At 39.0% G+C, this 21,397-nt stretch overlaps 2 protein-coding genes across 3 annotated transcripts in view; one reads left to right on the top strand and one right to left on the bottom strand.

Moving 5' to 3' along the window:
- Positions 1 to 21,397, top strand: part of Fbxl4 (F box and leucine-rich-repeat gene 4) — a 54,015-nt gene that overhangs the window by 4,982 nt on the left and 27,636 nt on the right. The window contains exons 1-3 of one of the 2 annotated variants that reach the window (XM_071692633.1): positions 15,310 to 15,479; positions 18,037 to 18,218; positions 20,335 to 20,428. In XM_071692633.1, coding sequence (XP_071548734.1) covers positions 18,066 to 18,218; positions 20,335 to 20,428 — 247 coding nt within the window. In that variant the 5' untranslated portion in view covers positions 15,310 to 15,479; positions 18,037 to 18,065. Of the gene's footprint in view, positions 1 to 15,309; positions 15,480 to 18,036; positions 18,219 to 20,334; positions 20,429 to 21,397 lie in introns of those variants that run through there. The other variant, XM_071692634.1, reaches the window with a different exon arrangement.
- On the bottom strand, positions 904 to 15,105 carry LOC139765276 (uncharacterized). Its single transcript, XM_071692632.1, has 2 exons — positions 15,035 to 15,105; positions 904 to 3,097 (listed from the first exon to the last, which is right to left on the bottom strand). The coding sequence occupies exons 1-2, from the start codon at positions 15,073 to 15,075 to the stop codon at positions 1,159 to 1,161; spliced, it is 1,980 nt and encodes a 659-aa protein (XP_071548733.1). The 5' UTR covers positions 15,076 to 15,105; the 3' UTR covers positions 904 to 1,158.

The following is a 21,397-nucleotide window of genomic DNA, read 5'->3' on the forward strand; positions in this document are numbered from 1 at the left end:
TTCTATCCATACATCTCTCATGGAACTGTTCTGTATGTGTCATTGATCAATCCTAAAGCTTTAAAGTCTGTGATCAGGTAACCCCTTACTCTTCTAAGTTGGGCAACTTAAAGCCTCTAGCATTTCCCTGTAACTCTGCTTTCTTAATTCTTGTACCATCTTTGTTGTTCTCTGGACCTTTTCTATTAGCTTTTTGTGCCACATTAGTGGGGTGACCAAACTTGGGAAGCACATGATGTATGTGTGTAATTACCAAATTGTGCCATATTAGGGGAAGGAGTTTTACACTCGTGGGGCCATATCTTTTGAGCAATCCCTATTATAACTTCTTAAATTCATGTTTGCTGATTACACCTGCCATGTCTTCAGTCATTCTTGTCCACTCATCCACTACTTTTATATTATTTTTCAAACGTTTCATGTTTAATTTTATACTATGTCCTCTGGTTATCCTACCCCTATTAGCATTTTGTACTTCTTTAATGAGAGCAGTGACCAGACTTGAGGAGCATATTCTACTTTTTGACCTTATGTAGGATGTTTTTGTAATGGGGAGGGAGTTTTACATGCTCTGTTAGTGTGTGTGTGTGTGTGTGTGTGTCTACTGTAATTATCTATTTGTACAATAAGAGGAAAATGTTCCACACGTATGATGTCCTGTCTTCTGGACATTTTTTGTATCAAGTAGCCTTTTAAACCTCTGTAAACTGCCAGCATTCACTTTCTCATTGGTTTGTTTATTCCCTTTTGTGTCTGTGTGTGTAAAATAAATTAAAACGATAATAACATAAGTAGCGCTTGTCCACACTTTTGAATATATAATGTTTTCATATTAACTACTATCAGATAACCTTACAGTACTTGGTCTGATATAAAAGACTAGGAAAATAAATGGATAATCTAAAAAAAAATTATCTTTATTGCAGACAGTCTTATGTAAGAACAGAGCATATGGCAGAGAGCCAGGCCGTAGTTTTCAGAGTCATGTTGATATAGCATATACTATCAATACAAGCGCTAATTGTGTATGCTGGTATTTTGTAAGTTAGTACTCGATTCAGTTTAGTACGTATGAATTTAAATTTGTAAGATCACTTATGGACCATTTTGACAAGAGAACTTACTTCACGCTGTAACCACTAGTGTATGTCAAAGAAGTCATATGATCTCTAGATCCCAGTTTCTCTTTCTAACTTTATCTTGCAGTGTGAATACTTCAGATTTTGTCACTTTCCATGTTTCAAGTTGTCCAATGTAAGTGAGCTGTGGACATGCACTGATTAAGGCATCACAGGACTTTATTGTAAGACTTGAGGGGACGCCATCCATGGTTCTTAAAGCACTCTGAACTTTGTAAACAAATTTCTGAATGCTAGGTAACATTGGAAGGGCTCTCATGAGGATATCATCATCCAGCTGTGAGTCACCATCCTCATCTGTGATCATTGAGAGGACAAAAGTAGTGAGAAGTGGGCAACCATGGATAAATGTTAAAAGAGCATCACCCTGAAGCACATTTTGACCATGAAATTTGAGGGTATGAAGTGAGGGGAACCGGGGCTTTTCATTAAGAGAACTCATTTGCAATGAGAAAGATCGAAGGGTCAACTGTTCTAATTTTGGAGAAGTCTGACTGAGAGATATAAGGATAGGCCATTCCTCCTGGTAGCCTACATTAATGTCTAATGTTGTCAAATTCCTCAGATACTTACCATGAACTTCAAAATCATCTGTAAAAATTGTAATGTCTTGAGCTTTTGAAAAACTCTTCAAAACTTTTTCTGTTACCTCAGTTGGAGCATAGATTCCAACTTCTTTGACTTGAGAGAACACTCTCGATAAATATTCTGGATTAGGTTCCTGAAGAGACTCCTCATACACAAATGATGGCCAATTAGACTTTCCATATGCACCATGATGAAAATTTGTAAGCTTTTGTGGTGCAGGTAGTGTTTCAAACATTTCCTCAAACTCCTCAGTTACATAAATCATCGGTGCACCTACAAGATACTGAAGGTTTGGCATGTATGATAACATTTCAATAGCATCATTAGTAACATCTAAAGTTTCCACACCCTCTGGTAATGCAAGAGTCACCAGATCTTTGCACCCTGGTATCAGTCTTACTTGTCCATCAGGACACAGGACAGAATCTCCATAAAGAACTTCCACATTGGTAACAACTGGAACATTATGCTTTGGATTAGCACAGTCTGCTGAACAACGTAAAATCAGTATCTCCAGATTGGGACAAAGATATGCTACTTTCTTTACAAAACTATTATGAACAAAGTGAGGCAATTTTATGTACTTTAATGTTCTCAGTCCTGAAACAGCAACATCGAAAGCATAACCAAATATATCAAAGTATGGGCTCTCACAATCTTCACCGTTCTTATTGATAGTTTCACCTCCCCAGCAAAGCAGCTTCCACCTCTTTACCAGATGTGACACATGAGAAAAGTCCAAGAATGTAACACCTTTGGTTAACAAACACTTTAAACACACATTCAATAGAAAACCCAAAGAGTTTAGAAAATCCAAATCTTCCTCATATATTCGTAGCTTTTCCTTTGGTCTTGGAATTTCTATTCTACAAGCAACTACAGTAATCAAAGTTGCCAAAATTTCTTCATGGAATCTTGGAGCTAAATGACATATCAAAAAGTCTCTGACCTCTCTGGCTAGCCAATGAGTAATTGCACTGACTGTTCGATATTGTTGGGGAACTGGAGACAGCATGCCATTCCTGGAGTTTTCACTGTCATCATCACTGTACACATTACCACAAGTTAAGTGCTTGATATACCAATCTTCATTTGTATCACTATTTTTAATTTCTACTGAATACTGGTCCATGAAATCACAAATTTCATTTACTTTTCCATTTATATTGTTGGGAACAACACAATTTGTATTGCCTACACTGGTGTGGTTCAGAAAATTACTGGTGAGCTTGCCACCATTTTCACCCTTATACCAAGATGAAAGGACACTAAAGAGATGATTTGCAATTTTCCAACTACATAACTTCTCCAGCCGATCTACAGGCTTCAGAGGCGGCATCAGTGACCTTTGTGTTCGGCTGACCTCACACCTTTGTGGAAGAAAAACATGACAGTAAGAGTACAAAATTAAGTCTCTTTCAGCAACAGACACTAAAACACTTAAGAGTAATTTATTGGCCAACCTTAACAAGCATGGAAGAGTATCAAGGACTATTGTAAAAAGTTCATCCCAACTTCATCTAAAAGATCTCTCTCCATAAACAATTCTCTCATCTTGTCCCTTCTCTTTTGTGGTCTTCCTCTTATGACTTCATCTAAAGTGTTCCTATGTATATTTCTGACCAATCTTTCACCTATCACATACTTATCACATACACTACCTAACCATTCAACTTAGAAATACTTTTATCCAAACACATTTCTAATTTCACGACATATTTCTATTATTTGTTAAAATCCTTCTAATTCCAACTTTATGACAGAGGCCTAATTTTATCCATCTCAAATGCTCTTATTATTAACCTATTTTGACAAGCAAAATCTTTGTGTGATATCTCTCAACTCACCCAAAACTTGACTTTTTTCACTATTCAGTGTTATCACATTATAAAATACTGAAATTCATTTAACTCGTGGGATGGAGTAGGTAGAAATATGGTGCTAAAAGCAATTCTTACATAATGCACTAGGGCATCATCTTAATTACAATGATGTCATAAAATTTGCGGTTGTATGTGGATTTTTTTTTCGGGAGCGGGGGGCCAGAAATCCTCCCCTCCTTGTATTTTTTTTTTTTTTTAACTTTCTAAAATGGGAAACAGAAGAAGGAGTCACGCGGGGAGTGCTCATCCTCCTCGAAGGCTCAGATTGGGGTGCCTAAATGTGTGTGGATGTAACCAAGATGTGAAAAAAGGAGAGATAGGTAGTATGTTTGAGGAAAGGAACCTGGATGTTTTGGCTCTGAGTGAAACGAAGCTCAAGGGTAAAGGGGAAGAGTGGTTTGGGAATGTCTTGGGAGTAAAGTCAGGGGTTAGTGAGAAGACAAGAGCAAGGGAAGGAGTAGCAATACTCCTGAAACAGGAGTTGTGGGAGTATGTGATAGAATGTAAGAAAGTAAATTCTCGATTAATATAGGTAAAACTGAAAGTTGATGGAGAGAGATGGGTGATTATTGGTGCATATGCACCTGGGCATGAGAAGAAAGATCATGAGAGGCAAGTGTTTTGGGAGCAGCTGAATGAGTGTGTTAGTGGTTTTGATGCACGAGACCGGGTTATAGTGATGGGTGATTTGAATGCAAAGGTGAGTAATGTGGCAGTTGAGGGAATAATTGGTATACATGGGGTGTTCAGTGTTGTAAATGGAAATGGTGAAGAGCTTGTAGATTTATGTGCTGAAAAAGGACTGATGATTGGGAATACCTGGTTTAAAAAGCGAGATATACATAAGTATACTTATGTAAGTAGGAGAGATGGCTAGAGAGCGTTATTGGATTACGTGTTAATTGACAGGCGCGCGAAAGAGAGACTTTTGGATGTTAATGTGCTGAGAGGTGCAACTGGAGGGATGTCTGATCATTATCTTGTGGAGGCTAAGGTGAAGATTTGTATGGGTTTTCAGAAAAGAAGAGTGAATGTTGGGGTGAAGAGGGTGGTGAGAGTAAGTGAGCTTGGGAAGGAGACGTGTGTGAGGAAGTACCAGGAGAGACTGAGTACAGAATGGAAAAAGGTGAGAACAATGGAAGTAAGGGGAGTGGGGGAGGAATGGGATGTATTTAGGGAATCAGTGATGGATTGCGCAAAAGATGCTTGTGGCATGAGAAGAGTGGGAGGTGGGTTGATTAGAAAGGGTAGTGAGTGGTGGGATGAAGAAGTAAGAGTATTAGTGAAAGAGAAGAGAGAGGCATTTGGACGATTTTTGCAGGGAAAAAATGAAATTGAGTGGGAGATGTATAAAAGAAAGAGACAGGAGGTCAAGAGAAAGGTGCAAGAGGTGAAAAAAAAGGGCAAATGAGAGTTGGGGTGAGAGTATCATTAAATTTTAGGGAGAATAAAAAGATGTTCTGGAAGGAGGTAAATAAAGTGCGTAAGACAAGGGAGCAAATGGGAACTTCAGTGAAGGGCGCAAATGGGGAGGTGATAACAAGTAGTGGTGATGTGAGGAGATGGAGTGAGTATTTTGAAGGTTTGTTGAATGTGTTTGATGATAGAGTGGCAGATATAGGGTGTTTTGGTCGAGGTGGTGTGCAAAGTGAGAGGGTTAGGGAAAATGATTTGGTAAACAGAGAAGAGGTAGTAAAAGCTTTGCGGAAGATGAAAGCCGGCAAGGCAGCAGGTTTGGATGGTATTGCAGTGGAATTTACTAAAAAAGGGGGTGACTGTATTGTTGACTGGTTGGTAAGGTTATTTAATGTATGTATGACTCATGGTGAGGTGCCTGAGGATTGGCGGAATGCGTGCATAGTGCCATTGTACAAAGGCAAAGGGGATAAGAGTGAGTGCTCAAATTACAGAGGTATAAGTTTGTTGAGTATTCCTGGTAAATTATATGGGAGGATATTGATTGAGAGGGTGAAGGCATGTACAGAGCATCAGATTGGGGAAGAGCAGTGTGGTTTCAGAAGTGGTAGAGGATGTGTGGATCAGGTGTTTGCTTTGAAGAATGTATGTGAGAAATACTTAGAAAAGCAAATGGATTTGTATGTAGCATTTATGGATCTGGAGAAGGCATATGATAGAGTTGATAGAGATGCTCTGTGGAAGGTATTAAGAATATATGGTGTGGGAGGAAAGTTGTTAGAAGCAGTGAAAAGTTTTTATCGAGGATGTAAGGCATGTGTAAGTGTAGGAAGAGAGGAAAGTGATTGGTTCTCAGTGAATGTAGGTTTGCGGCAGGGGTGTGTGATGTCTCCATGGTTGTTTAATTTGTTTATGGATGGGGTTGTTAGGGAGGTGAATGCAAGAGTTTTGGAAAGAGGGGCAAGTATGAAGTCTGTTGGGGATGAGAGAGCTTGGGAAGTGAGTCAGTTGTTGTTCGCTGATGATACAGTGCTGGTGGCTGATTCATGTGAGAAACTGCAGAAGCTGGTGACTGAGTTTGGTAAAGTGTGTGAAAGAAGAAAGTTAAGAGTAAATGTGAATAAGAGCAAGGTTATTAGGTACAGTAGGGTTGAGGGTCAAGTCAATTGGGAGGTGAGTTTGAATGGAGAAAAACTGGAGGAAGTGAAGTGTTTTAGATATCGGGAGTGGATCTGGCAGCGGATGGAACCATGGAAGCGGAAGTGGATCATAGGGTGGGGGAGGGGGCGAAAATTCTGGGAGCCTTGAAGAATGTGTGGAAGTCGAGAACATTATCTCGGAAAGCAAAAATGGGTATGTTTGAAGGAATAGTGGTTCCAACAATGTTGTATGGTTGCGAGGCGTGGGCTATGGATAGAGTTGTGCGCAGGAGGATGGATGTGCTGGAAATGAGATGTTTGAGGACAATGTGTGGTGTGAGGTGGTTTGATCGAGTAAGTAACGTAAGGGTAAGAGAGATGTGTGGAAATAAAAAGAGCGTGGTTGAGAGAGCAGAAGAGGGTGTTTTGAAATGGTTCGGGCACATGGAGAGAATGAGTGAGGAAAGATTGACCAAGAGAATATATGTGTCGGAGGTGGAGGGAACGAGGAGAAGAGGGAGACCAAATTGGAGGTGGAAAGATGGAGTGAAAAAGATTTTGTGTGATCGGGGCCTGAACATGCAGGAGGGTGAAAGGAGGGCAACGAATAGAGTGAACTGGAGCAATGTGGTATACCGGGGTTGACGTGCTGTCAGTGGATTGAATCAAGGCATGTGAAGCGTCTGGGGTAAACCATGGAAAGCTGTGTAGGTATGTATATTTGCGTGTGTGGACGTATGTATATACATGTGTATGGGGGTGGGTTGGGCCATTTCTTTCGTCTGTTTCCTTGCGCTACCTCGCAAACGCGGGAGACAGCGACAAAGCAAAAAAAAAAAAAAAAATGTGGATTTTTATCTTAAATAATACCTTGTAATTTCATTTGCTTCTCATTTCATATGTACAATGGTGAATGCTTAACAAAATTGGATAAGAAAATTAAATCATTTTGAAATGATTATACTAATCTTGGTTCACTATTTGAAGTGAATTTTCAAATTGCTGCAAAAATGGTTCATCATTCAAGCTTAGAAGGAAATAATATTATGAATACCTAATATACAAGATCATTAGAAAATGAAATGCATAATTACTATAATTGCTATGCCATTTGAAAATTTAACCAAACCAGTGTAATTTCTAATTCTAGATTATTTTGGATTTTGAATGTGTATTTTCTGTTCAATGTCACACAATTTTCCTTTCTATCAAGCTCAACCATCCTCTGTCAAGGTTTTACTGTAGTATGGTGCAGCAAAAACAAAAACAACAAAAAAAAAACTGTAAATTGCAAAGGATTATTAAAGACAAGGATCCTCTATGTAATTATAACTATAAGTGTTACTATTCAATAACAAAGAGAATGGTATGCATACTCAACTGTTCCAGTTTGTTGGGGATATTTGAGTAGAGGTTACTGAATTGTGAGCCAGGGGTGTAGGCTTTCTATTTCAACTTGGGAAATGGTTCTGGGAGCGATAAAAATGTGTGGAAAAAGAAAGCGTTATCTAGGATAGCAAAAATGGGTATATTTGAAGGAATAGTACTTCCAACAATAGCATATAGTAGCGAGCCATGGGCTATAGATAAGGTTGTACGAAGGGTGGATGTGTTGGAAATGAAACGTTTGAGGACAGTATGTGGTGTGAGGTGGTTTGATCAAGTAAGTAATGAAAGGATAAGAGAGATGTGTGGTACTAAAAGGAGTGTTATTTAGAGAGCAGAAGATGGTGTGTTGAAATGGTTTGGACATATGGAGAGAATGAGTGAGGAAAGGTTGACAAAGAGGATATATGTGTCAGAGGTGGAGAGAACAAGAAGCGGAAAACCAAATTGGAGGTGGAAGGATGGAGTGAAACAGATTTTGAGGCAATCATGGCCTGAACTGTATGGATTAAAGGGAATTGGAATGATGTGGTATACTGAGGTCGACATACTGTCAATGAACTGAACCAGGGCATTTAAAATCTCTGGGGTAAACCATGGAAAGGTTTGTGGATAGGGAGCTGTGGTTTCAGGGCATTAAACATGACAGCTAGAGAATGAGTGTGAGCAGATGTGGCCTTTCTTCGTCTGTTTCCTGCACTACCTCATTGATACAGGCAGTGGCGATGCTATTTCCTGTGGGGCAGGGTGGTGACTGGAATGGATGATGGGAACCATGAACATGTATGTGTCTATATGTATGCATGTATGTATATATCTATATAATCATTATGTATGTATATGTACGTGTGTGGACATTTATGTATATACATGTGTATGTGGGTGGGTTGGGCCATTCTTTTGTCTGTTTCCTTGCGCTACCTCGCTAATGCGGAAGACAGCGATAAAGTATAATAATAATAATTAATAATAATAATAATAATAATAAGTGAGGAAATATAATAAATATAATAATAAATGGAAAAAGGTGAGAACAATGGAAGTAAGGGGAGTGGGGGAGGAATGGGATGTATTTAGGGAATCAGTGATGGATTGCGCAAAAGATGCTTGTGGCATGAGAAGAGTGGGAGGTGGGCTGTTTAGAAAGGGTAGTGAGTGGTGGGATGAAGAAGTAAGAGTATTAGTGAAAGAGAAGAGAGAGGCATTTGGACGATTTTTGCAGGGAAAAAATGCAATTGAGTGGGAGAAGTATAAAAGAAAGAGACAGGAGGTCAAGAGAAAGGTGCAAGAGGTGAAAAAAAGGGCAAATGAGAGTTGGGGTGAGAGACTATCAGTAAATTTTAGGGAGAATAAAAAGATGTTCTGGAAGGAGGTAAATAGGGTGCGTAAGACAAGGGAGCAAATGGGAACTTCAGTGAAGGGCGTAAATGGGGAGGTGATAACAAGTAGCGGTGATGTGAGAAGGAGATGGAATGAGTATTTTGAAGGTTTGTTGAATGTGTCTGATGACAGAGTGGCAGATATAGGGTGTTTTGGTCGAGGTGGTGTGCAAAGTGAGAGGGTTAGGGAAAATGATTTGGTAAACAGAGAAGAGGTAGTAAAAGCTTTGCGGAAGATGAAAGCCGGCAAGGCAGCAGGTTTGGATGGTATTGCAGTGGAATTTATTAAGAAAGGGGGTGACTGTATTGTTGACTGGTTGGTAAGGTTATTTAATGTATGTATGACTCATGGTGAGGTGCCTGAGGATTGGCGGAATGCGTGCATAGTGCCATTGTACAAAGGCAAAGGGGATAAGAGTGAGTGCTCAAATTACAGAGGTATAAGTTTGTTGAGTATTCCTGGTAAATTATATGGGAGGGTATTGATTGAGAGGGTGAAGGCATGTACAGAGCATCAGATTGGGGAAGAGCAGTGCGGTTTCAGAAGTGGTAGAGGATGTGTGGATCAGGTGTTTGCTTTGAAGAATGTATGTGAGAAATACTTAGAAAAGCAAATGGATTTGTATGTAGCGTTTATGGATCTGGAGAAGGCATATGATAGAGTTGATAGAGATGCTCTGTGGAAGGTATTAAGAATATATGGTGTGGGAGGCAAGTTGTTAGAAGCAGTGAAAAGTTTTTATCGAGGATGTAAGGCATGTGTACGTGTAGGAAGAGAGGAAAGTGATTGGTTCTCAGTGAATGTAGGTTTGCGGCAGGGGTGTGTGATGTCTCCATGGTTGTTTAATTTGTTTATGGATGGGGTTGTAAGGGAGGTAAATGCAAGAGTTTTGGAAAGAGGGGCAAGTATGAAGTCTGTTGGGGATGAGAGAGCTTGGGAAGTGAGTCAGTTGTTGTTCGCTGATGATACAGCGCTGGTGGCTGATTCATGTGAGAAACTGCAGAAGCTGGTGACTGAGTTTGGTAAAGTGTGTGGAAGAAGAAAGTTGAGAGTAAATGTGAATAAGAGCAAGGTTATTAGGTACAGTAGGGGTGAGGGTCAAGTCAATTGGGAGGTGAGTTTGAATGGAGAAAAACTGGAGGAAGTGAAGTGTTTTAGATATCTGGGAGTGGATCTGTCAGCGGATGGAACCATGGAAGCGGAAGTGGATCATAGGGTGGGGGAGGGGGCGAAAATTTTGGGAGCCTTGAAAAATGTGTGGAAGTCGAGAACATTATCTCGGAAAGCAAAAATGGGTATGTTTGAGGGAATAGTGGTTCCAACAATGTTGTATGGTTGCGAGGCGTGGGCTATGGATAGAGATGTGCGCAGGAGGATGGATGTGCTGGAAATGAGATGTTTGAGGACAATGTGTGGTGTGAGGTGGTTTGATCGAGTAAGTAACGTAAGGGTAAGAGAGATGTGTGGAAGTAAAAAGAGCGTGGTTGAGAGAGCAGAAGAGGGTGTTTTGAAATGGTTTGGGCACATGGAGAGAATGAGTGAGGAGAGATTGACCAAGAGGATATATGTGTCGGAGGTGGAGGGAACGAGGAGAAGAGGGAGACCAAATTGGAGGTGGAAAGATGGAGTGAAAAAGATTTTGTGTGATCGGGGCCTGAACATGCAGGAGGGTGAAAGGAGGGCAAGAAATAGAGTGAATTGGAGTCATGTGGTATACAGGGGTTGACGTGCTGTCAGTGGATTGAAGCAAGGCATGTGGAGCGTCTGGGGTAAACCATGGAAAGCTGTGTAGGTATGTATATTTGCGTGTGTGGACGTGTGTATGTGCATGTGTGTGGGGGGGGGCCATTTCTTTCGTCTGTTTCCTTGCGCTACCTCGCAAACGCGGGAGACAGCGACAAAGTATAAAAAAAAAAAAAAAAAAATAATAATAATAATAATAATAATAATAGAAAAAATAATTATACATAATCACTGTTTCCCACGTCAGCGAGGTAGCCCCAGGAAACAGACAAAGAATGGCCCATCCACTCATATACACATTTACATACATACACATATACATATTCATACTTGCTTGACTTCATCCATTCCTTTGCAACCCCACCCCACAGGAAAACAGAAAAAAAAGGCCACATTCATTCACACTCAGTCTCTAGCTGTCATGTGTAATGCACCAAAACCACAGCTCCTTATCCACATCCAGGCCCTAGAGACCTTTCCATGGTTTACCCCAGACGCTTCATATGCCCTGGTTCAGTCCATTAACAGCACGTCGACCCTGGTATACCACATTGTTCCAATTCACTCTATTCCTTGCATGCCTCTCACCCTACTGTGTGTTCAGGCCCCAATTGCTCAAAACCTTTTTCACTCCATCCTTCCATCTCCAAGTTGGTCTCCCAACTTGGAGATTTTTTCCTCTCATTCTTTCCATATATATCCCTGAGATAGGGGAGAAAGAATCCTATATCTGTATTCCCCACGTGTTTTAGAAGGCAACTAAAGGGGGCAGGAGTAGAGGGCTGGAAACCCTCCCCCTCTTGTATTTCAGTTTCTAAGAGAAAGCATGAGTCAAGTAGGGAGTGCTTATCCTCCTTGAAGGCTCAGATTGGAGTGTCTGAATGTGTGTGGATGTAACCAAGATGAGAAGAAAGGAGAGATAGGTAGCATGTTTAAGAAAAGACACCTATATGTTCTGGCTCTGAGTGAAATGAAGCTCACGGGTAAAGAGGAAGAATAGTTTGGAAAAATTTTGGGAGTAAAGTCAGCAGTTGGTGAGAGGACAAGAGCTAAGGAAGGAGTAGCACTGCTCCTGAAGCAGGTGTGTGTTATAGAGTCTAAGAAAGTAAATTCTAGATTAATGTGGGTAACACTGAAAGTGGATGGCAAGAGATGGGTGATTATTTATGCACTTGGTCATGAGAGACAAGTGTTCTGGGAGCAGATGAGTGTGTGTCAGCAGTTTTGGTGCACAAGACCAGGTATCAGTGATGATTTGAATGCGAAGGTGAGTAATGTGGCAGTTGAGGGTATGACTGGTGTGCATGAGGTATTCATTGTTGTAAATGGAAATGGTGAAGAGCTTGTAGACTTGTGCTGAAAAAAGACTATTGATTGGGAATACTTGGTTTAAAAAGAAAGAGATACACAAGTGTACCTATGTGAGTAGAAGAGATGGTCAGTGGGCATTATCAGATTATGTATTAATCGACAGGTGTAGAAAAGAGAGACTTGTGGATTTAAATGTGCTGAGAGGGGCAGCTGGTGGGATGTCTGATCACTATCTTGTGGAGGCGAAGGTGAAGATTTATATAGGCTTTCAAAAAAGAGGAGAGAATGTAGGGGAGAAGAGAGTGGTGAATAAGTGAGCTTCGAAAGATGTTTGTGAAGAAATACCATGAAAAATCAGATTGAGTGTAGAATGACAAAAGGTCAGAGCAAATGAAGTGAGGGGCGGGTGAGAAATGGGATGCATTTGGGGAAGCTGTGATGGCATGTGTAAGAGATGCCTGTGGCATGAGAAAGGTTGGAGGTGTACAGATCAGAAAGGGTAGTGAGTGGTGGGATGAAGGAAAGTTGTTAGAGAAAGAGAAAAGAGAGGCATTTGGACAGTGCTTAAAAGGAAGGAGTGCAAATGACTAAGACATGTATAAAAGAAAGTGGCAGGAGGCCAAGAGGAAGTTGCAAGGTGGAAAAAGAGGGCAAATGAGAGTTGGGGTGAGAGAGTATCATCAAATTTTAGGAAGAATAAAAAGATATTTTAGGAGGTAAATAATGTGCAAAAGATGAGAACAAATGGGAACATCAGTAAAGGGGGCAATGGGGGAAGTGATAACAGGAAGTTATGGTGTGAGTATTTTCAAGGATTGTTGAATGTGTTTGATGATAGTGGCATAGGGTGTTTTGGTCAGGGTGGTGTGCAAAGTGAGAGTCTGGGAGAGTGGTTTGGTGAAAAGAGATGAGGTGAAAGCATTGTGGCAGATGAAATCCAGCAAAGTGGCAGGAATGGATGGTATTGCAGTCAAATCTATGAAGAAAGATGGTGGTTGTGTTGTTGATTAGTTGGTCAGGATATTCAAAGTATGTATGGATCATGGTGAAAAACCTGAGGATTGGCGGAATGCATGTATGGTGCCCCTGTACAAAGGCAAAGGGGATAGAGCTGACTGTTCACAGAGGCATAAGATTGTTGAGTATTCCAGGAAAATTGTATGGGAGGGTATTGATTGAGAAGGTGAAGGAATGTACAGAATATCAGATCTGGGAGGAGCAATGTGGGTTTCAGAAGTGGTAGAGGATGTGTGGATCAGGTGTTTACTTTGAAGAATATGTGAGAAATACTAAGAAAAACAGATGGATTTGTAAGTGGCATTTATGAATCTGGAGAAGGCATATGATAGTGTCAAATGCTTTGTTGATATGCACCACCACTAGTGCTGTGTTAGAAGGGGTTCTGGTTGGATGAAGCTATCAATGATATTCTATCAGGTCTTCTTGAAGCATGGGGGTAGAGTGTTTGGTTCCGAAGCCATATTGTGTGGTTAAGAGTGGGTTGTTTTGTCTGATTCTATTGTAGATCAGTTTTTTGCAGAATTCAGATACTGAGGATAGAAGTGATGCAGGGAAGCAGGAGGAGGAGGAGTTGCGCAGTTTGGAATGTTTCTGGATGGGTATTAGCAAGTTTTCAGATGTTAATGATTTTGTTGTGTAGCCAGGAATGGTCGAAGATATGTAATTGCTTGGATTACAATGAATCAAAATGATTTATGTGAAAGTTTCATATGTTGGATGGGCCTGTAGCAGGAGAGTTATTTATGGTTTTAAATGCCTTAGTGAGAGTGAAGGTAGGTTGGAACTTTTTTCTCAAAGAATTTTGTAGTTTTTTATCATTTTCCTCTCATGGAGTGATGCTAGTTTGTGGCTGATTTTTGAGTGGTGTCTCATGAGAATATTGTATATCCTTTGGGAGAAGGGATTTCACTGGAATGGGTCAGGTGTGCTTTATAAGTGGAGGCTAGACTGGTCGGTAAGAGTTAATCTTTATAATATGGAAGAGTGGTTGCCATGGGTCTTGTGTTATTGAGTGCCAGTTTTCCGTTTGTCTTTCACTGATTAAATTTCCAATGGAGCTATTTAGAGCCAGGAGTTGCCCTATGATTTTTGTTGATGGTGAGAGGTTTTGTCTGAGCTGGTTTCTCTGCTTTATGAGGTGTGTAACTTGAGGGAAGAATTTTGGGTTGTGATTCTTTCTGTGCCTTTGTGGGATGTGCTTTTAGCTGGATTGGTTAGAGTTGCTGATTAAGTATCATAATGCATAATTTACAGATGGGAAATCATCTACACTAAAGATGAAGACCTGGAGCATTCTTTCCATGTATTGTATAAAGTCTCAACAGTCCACTGTCCTGAGGTATACGGATGTCTTCTGTAGTTAATATACAGAAAGTTACGTACAACATGACCACAAAAACTAAGAATGTTTCTCTCTTTAGTTTGAGCTGTAGGTCATCACCATAGTAGGAATAAAACACTCTAATTTCTATTGAAAATTCAGTACCATTATTATCTGTTTTTAACCAATTTCTCCATTTTTCAATATTCTCAACAACATTCCCTCCATATGAAAGATATAAGATGCAAGTATAGTCATTACCATTTTTCCTTGTACGAAGAGTTCAAAATGCCAGCTTTGTGCTTGTAGTAGTACCTGTCAAGACCATATTAGTGACTTGGTGTTATGAGAGCAGCACTAACACCAACATACTCATGTACATTAATATATAGATCTTGACAACATGACGATGCCACACGTCTAATCATCTACTGTCATGTAAAACTAATCAACACCTGTGTCCTATTCTGAGGAAGCCAAGTGTGTAACGAGAATGAAGTAGTGGCAACGGAGCCTCCAGCATCTCCCCTTGTGAAGGAGGTAACCCGGGGGAGGATTTCCATGTCCCAAACAGGATGCGGCATCTTCATCAACATTGTCAACTATTACTGACGGAATTCGGACGGAACTCATGTTAATACGTCATAATTCTTTAATTATAAAGATATTATAAGGGATGAAGGTAATGAGAGAATAATGAAGACTTACCTAGAACTGTGGAGATATCCACCAGCTGAGACGCAGACCATGTAAACAAACTACTGCGTCATACTGTGGGTAAAGATGTCTTTTGACGTCGACGCACTAAGACGTCTCAAGTTGATAGATTGATAACTTACTAGAATAAAAAGGAAAAATTAGATTGATTTACGAATAATTTTGTATATACATGTCTTTCATATTAATTTATTAAAGCTGAAGAGGTCATTTATTGAATTTTATTGTTTAGGTAAAGAGTAAGTAAGAGATCTTGGTGTAGACGTAGAGGAGAAGGAAGTTGTGTGGGTCAGGTGTTGTGAGGTTGACACTTGTGTTGTAGCTCTCTCATAACTGTGGCCTCCTCACAAACACTCACACTTTGTCATGTTTGCTTCTCCTGAGGGTCAGGACGCTAGTGGTGCCATACTCAACGTGAGATACATCCCATAAGTGGGTGAGTATGGGAAGACGTGTGTCATAACTTCGCTATATTGTATATTTCTTTGTTCTGTAATTATTGACACATCTTAAAATTTCTTTTTAATCACTTTTTGTTTTAACTTCTCAATTGATTTAGTGTTTGAAACGAGGATTATGTAGGGGAAAGAATACTTTATACGTCTAATAAGTATATTAACCCTCTCCTGGACTTGCATAATCAAAACTACAAATACTGAAGGTATCTTTATTTATGGTCGTCATTAAACTTATATATGGATGTACAACAAACTAGTATCACTGGGTTACATACAGTAGAAGAGATTTCAAGTGGCACAGTGTGACTTGGAATGTACTTGTAAAGTATTAGTGATTTAGACCTGTGTTATATAACTTGAGCCATTTTATGCGATTATAAGTGATGGTGGAAAGAGCTGAAAAAAATTGAAAAAAAATTGGTTGATTAATTGAAAAGTATTGAAAATCTTGTAGAAATCATTAGAAAAAATGAAAACTTTGCCTACTTCTACCTAGGAGCGAGGATTTCACTTGATTTTCAATATTTTTGTCAAAATACACCCAGGATTGAGCATTGTGCTTACCAACAACAATTAAGAAAAAAGACAACAAACTGAGCAGCTGGTGGTGTCACTGCCAACCTTCCCCTCAGGAAGTCATTCTACGAATGCTAGACACTGTCGCCCCTACTGATGGTTTGTCCTTAGATATTTTCTGCCTCTTTGGCTTCTACCGACAGATCACCCCTTGATATTTGTCTGCATTTCGGTTGACCCAACCTAACCAATCCTAAGGTAGGGAGATTGGGGCTGAAGGGTTAACCAACGTATTCTACATGGTCTCCAGGAGAGGACAATAGTAATGTGGACACTAACTTATTTTTACCATGACTTTTGGCTACTAAAAGAGGTTATCTTAGGCTCTGCTTGTTTATATGAGCATTTTATTGAATTTACGTTATTCGTATCCGCACTTTCCCGGGTGTTCATAGCCCTCCACATTGTCATATTATGTGCCATCTGTGAATAAGAGATAATCTGATTCACTCCAACTAAGTATAAGGAGTCTGTAGATAACCTCTGTTAGGCAATACGCTCATTCCTTGCTTCATGTGGGATCATTATATATGATATTGCTGTTATGCAAGGAGTCTGTATTCTCCAGTTCCTCTTTTTATGGGTCAAAATTTATTTCTGTGCAGACGTGTGTGGTAGATAGTGTACCAAAACTTTAGTGAGGGTTGGCTGGTGGAGTAAGCATGGGTCCTGGGTGGAGCTCGTCAAGTTTCTGCAAGTGGGTCAGCCTTGTAGTTACCACCATTGTGTGTGAATTTGTGCTGTGTATGTAATTTGAGAATACTTGCTCATGTCATTTTCCTGCAACCGTGTGTGTCTGTGGCATCCACACTTTCAGCAACATCTTCCCCCACCACAGAACCAACAGTGAAATAATAGAAATGAAGCTAGAAATCTTACAGTGCACTAATGCAAGTGAGGGAGTATCAGCACTTGGGCCTGCTTACAACGTGAGTGAATTTACAATCCATAACATAAAGAGGATTGCAGAGAAAAATCAAAGCCCTGTGCTCCACTGTACTCAAGTGTCTGCCAGGCAACTACAAAGATTAGAAATGCTCTTACGGAGAAAATGCTCTGAAGATTTATGAGCGTTTAAGTAAAGAAGACAATATAACAGACCCTGAGCCATTTCAAGTAAATAAAGGATGGCTAAATAGGTTTACTTGATGTCAGAAGCTAGATAAAATGAAGGTAGTAGGAAGTTCTGCCAGTGTTGACCATGAAGCTAGGTTTATTTGGTCAGAAGTTGCATAGTGCGAAGATAACGGAGAATCTCCCAGTGCTGACCATGAAGCTGCTGCTTGCATCCCATTCTCCTCTATGTCTGTTGGTTTACTATATATGATTTAAAGTAAGGTTTTCACTGAACATAAAAAACTCCACATAGAGTGAGGAATGGGTGTAAAGTACGTAGATACCAGATGGATCAAAATTTAAGTAGGTTGAGTGATTGCAAGCTGTGCAGCCTGTGAGGATATTATTGGCTGTTTGATCATATTTATGGCTACTTAGTGTGAGACTTCATGACTGATAATGGTTTGCCTAGGACCTATAAACATTTATAAGATTAATTTTCTTTTTTCTTTTCTGAGGATTGAATAGCAGCATATTGCTTGCAACTGATGTATGCATTTGCACTAGACAAAAGATTTTGAAAACTTTTATCTTTCGTTTTGTATTTTAAAGGTACATAATTTATGCTTATATTCCACCCCTTGTTAGCCACAGTTAGAGATAAGTAGTGGAAGCATATATGTCATGCCATCAAATTAAGTTTCTCATAATTCACTCTCTTTTTTTACATCCTCGTGAAGTAATGTTTTTTTGTGTATTGAAAAGACAAAATCAAGTGAACAACTTAGGTAGACCATCATAACAGATTATGAGAAGAATAAGCGATTTGCAGTTGCATGATAAGGAATATTTTGGTCTATCATGAACTATATTCTGTGATTTCTTTGTTTTGCTTATTTGCAGTGAAAAAGAATAATTAGTAACTAAACAAGATGCAGTGTGTGTTGGACCAGTATGTCAAGGAGGTTGCTGACTTCAGTTCACAGTATGGCAGTGACAGCTCCATATCTTATGTTGCCAATAACATTATTGGCAAACCTACGCTATATCCACAATATGGTGACTTCTCATCAGCTTATTGCCTGGTTAGTTGATTACTTTTGATATTGACATTACTTTCCCCTAATATCTTGACATTGTTTTTGTCTCATATCAAACCAGATGATGCCTTTTCTTTTATTCAGAGTGGGTTGGCAAACGCAAGCTTTTACTCATGCATTTCATGCAAATTTAATCATACCAAAAGTTTTAAGGAGTCGGTATCAGTAATCAAAACTTATGGCAAAGAATTTTTAATGTTCCTGTACCTGTGAAGGGATAAAAGAGTAAAGTTTACTTCTATGTTTCTGAAGTAGAGAATACAGAAATGGGGAACATGGAAAGATTGTAAAAGAAGTAAAGAAGCTGAGACATATGGAAGGTAAGAAAAAAAAAAAAATTTAGGGGGTTGTATGTGGTTTGGAAATATATATAAGACTATCAAAAAAATTTCAGGATGAGTTTAGTCAAATAAAACAACTGCTTTTGTCCACATCATTTCCAAAGGTGGCTAAGGCTAACCCGATTGAGTCCCGTTTTCATAGGTAGCTAGGGCTAACCAGATTATGTCTGAGCACTGTGTATGCATTGTGTATCAAACTGCTTAGGGAGGACTTACCGAAATAGTAGTTTTCCTGGGTCAGGGAATGCCTCCCCATCCCCACCTTCCAGTGGAGCATCTGATCCATACATTATATATCAGTCAAAATAAGGTCCTGTTCCTTCATGCTGTCTCGGGTGGAATCAGTCATAATGAACAATGTCCAGATTGCTACACTTAAGGCATTGGAAGTTCTTTTGCTTGGTTTTATCCAAATTAGACTTAGTCTCTCATGTCCGCTCCATACTTTAGGTGCCATCCTCCCTTCTCATTTTCTGTAAATGTTAAGGAATTTTTTCTAATATGTTTTGTCCTCAGATCCTAATGTTCAGCCTCTGTCCATAAAGTAATTATTAAGTTTTGTAATTTCTCTTCTTTGCACTACGGATCACATTTTTTTAAAAGAGTTTTGCACAGACCATCCAGAAATAAATGCAAGAGATATTGAGTTGTATATAAATTGTTGTCAAGTCCACTGCAAACTTTTGGTATAGTTAAGCAATACTGTGACACATCTCAGGCTAACTTGCAGTAACTTATCTTTTTGTAGAATGGTTTATATCTTTTGCTATGTTTTACACCACTGTCACCACCATTTTGTTCGTCAGTAAATTTTATGTATGCATACAGTACAGTACTAATGCAGGCGAACCCTGAAGCTTTCCCCACATGAACTAGACCATGGTCTGTTAATTGTCTTAAAATTATTATTAGCACCTTTTCTGAAACTGTACCACTATTTACATTAAGCATTGTTAATGAAGGTAAAGCATCACTGAAATTGTATGAAAAACTTATTATTTTGAGGAGTGCAACAAGCATTTGAGTCAAATAAACATGTTGTAAGTGAATGTAAGTAGTGGAAGCACAGCCTCATATGCTGTTGTGCATTTTTTTTTTCTGATATTGAGGTGTTATTATGTAAAATACTTAAGTGTTTTTATGTAACATTATTTTATTGAAGCAACAAGGGATTTTGACTATATGTATATATTTTTAGAGATTCTTATGTAATTTAGTATATCCTTTATACTTCACAGCCCCTTGAAATAATGTCCTTCATTTGATTATCATTTGGTTAAACATTATTGAATGTGATTTTCTAATTAATCAATGTAAAGTGTCACTTGTGCAATCTCCATCACATTTTTTTGGTACTGACCATCTCTATCTCTTTAAATCTTATGTTTCCCCCTTCTTTTTCACTTGCTGAAGTCTTCAAAGCTATTCGTCATTTCTTTTTGTCTTTTCCTATATCCATTCCGTTCCTTAGATATCATCCTCCCTCATTTTCTGTAAATTTTAAAAAGATTTTCTAACATGTTTTGTCCTCAGGTCCTAAAATTCATTCTCTTTCCTGAAAGTAATTGTTGATTTTTTGAATTTCCTGTCTTGGAACTACAGATCATGATGTTTAAAACTTTTGTACTGACCATCCTGTAATGAATGCAAGAGATACTGGGTTGGATATAAACACTGTGGAAAGGATTAAAAGTCCTGTTTCTAAATGAAAATGAACTTCCTTGATTTTTATAATGTTGTTTTTTCACTTGCATCTTTAGCGAAGCTATGGGAAGTGGTGGACCAAATGTGAGTCTTCTTCCATGCCCATTGATGATCCCAGGCCCCTCTTCATGCCCAGTGTTGATTTCATCGGTAAGTGTAAGGTACTTCAGCATCTCTGTTTTATGTATATATCCACTACCCTCTGTTTGTAGTGGAGATTCGTCATGAGTGCTGTATTAGACACTCAAGAGAATTAAGAGGGTAAGTACTGTATCGTATGGAATTCTTGTTTCATGAACTTTTTCAATTACTAGATTGAACTTGGTTTACTCCTTGTATGTATGGAAATATGATACATTGTTTATACAGGTAAAAACACTTCTAATTGACATAACACTTTTTTGTGAGATAATGGAGACTTTGGTTTAAATCAAGACCTAAAGGAAACTTTCAATGCTACAGCTCATATAGGACAGCAGAATTTCAATAAAGCATTTCAAGCACAACAAATTAAAATCCATAAGTAAGAAGCATAATACTGTAGATTTACCAAACTGTAGTTGAGTATTACATGGACTCATCCCCTGTGCGTCATGTTGCTTACGTCATAAATAAGCACCAGGAAGCAGATATGAGAGATTATTTCCAGACTGAAGCCCTACTTGTGCTTCTCTGACAGGAAGGGGCATGTTGTCAGCTTTATTTGGTAAATGTACTCACGTTTTGCTGCTGAACCACGTGTTTAACACGACAACGACATTGACTTTTTTAGTTTATTTGTTTTAAAGATTACTCTGAAAAATGAAAGATTGACTTTTTTAGTTTATTTGTATTAAAGATTATTCTGAAAAATAAAAGATTGCTTTTAGAAGGTTGGATTGCCAGAAGGTACACTAAAACAAACTAAAAGAAATAAAGTGAACTTTTATGAATATGATCTACTTAAGCTGTTGGTTATCTTTTAAATTTGTCCCTATTACAAAAAGTATACTGTGTCATGTACGTACAATCTCTTAGTTCACTCAGAAATGTTCTAAGGTTATGTTCACTGCCAGAGTAAACAGAGGTATTCTCAGTTTACATTCACTGTGCCAGAGTAAAAAAAGACCTCTCTAATAT

Source organism: Panulirus ornatus, chromosome 53 (genome assembly GCF_036320965.1).
Source record: "Panulirus ornatus isolate Po-2019 chromosome 53, ASM3632096v1, whole genome shotgun sequence".
Taxonomy (NCBI): Eukaryota; Metazoa; Arthropoda; class Malacostraca; order Decapoda; family Palinuridae; genus Panulirus; species Panulirus ornatus.

What these genes read in the sequence shown, in the direction of transcription:
- LOC139765276 (XM_071692632.1), bottom strand. Translation starts at nt 15,075, where the DNA reads ATGGTCTGCGTCTCAGCTGGTGGATATCTCCACAGTTCTAG. An exon ending in GGATATCTCCACAGTTCTAG is followed by an intron (nt 3,098 to 15,034) that starts GTAAGTCTTCAT and finishes TCTTCCACAAAG; the next exon opens with GTGTGAGGTCAGCCGAACAC.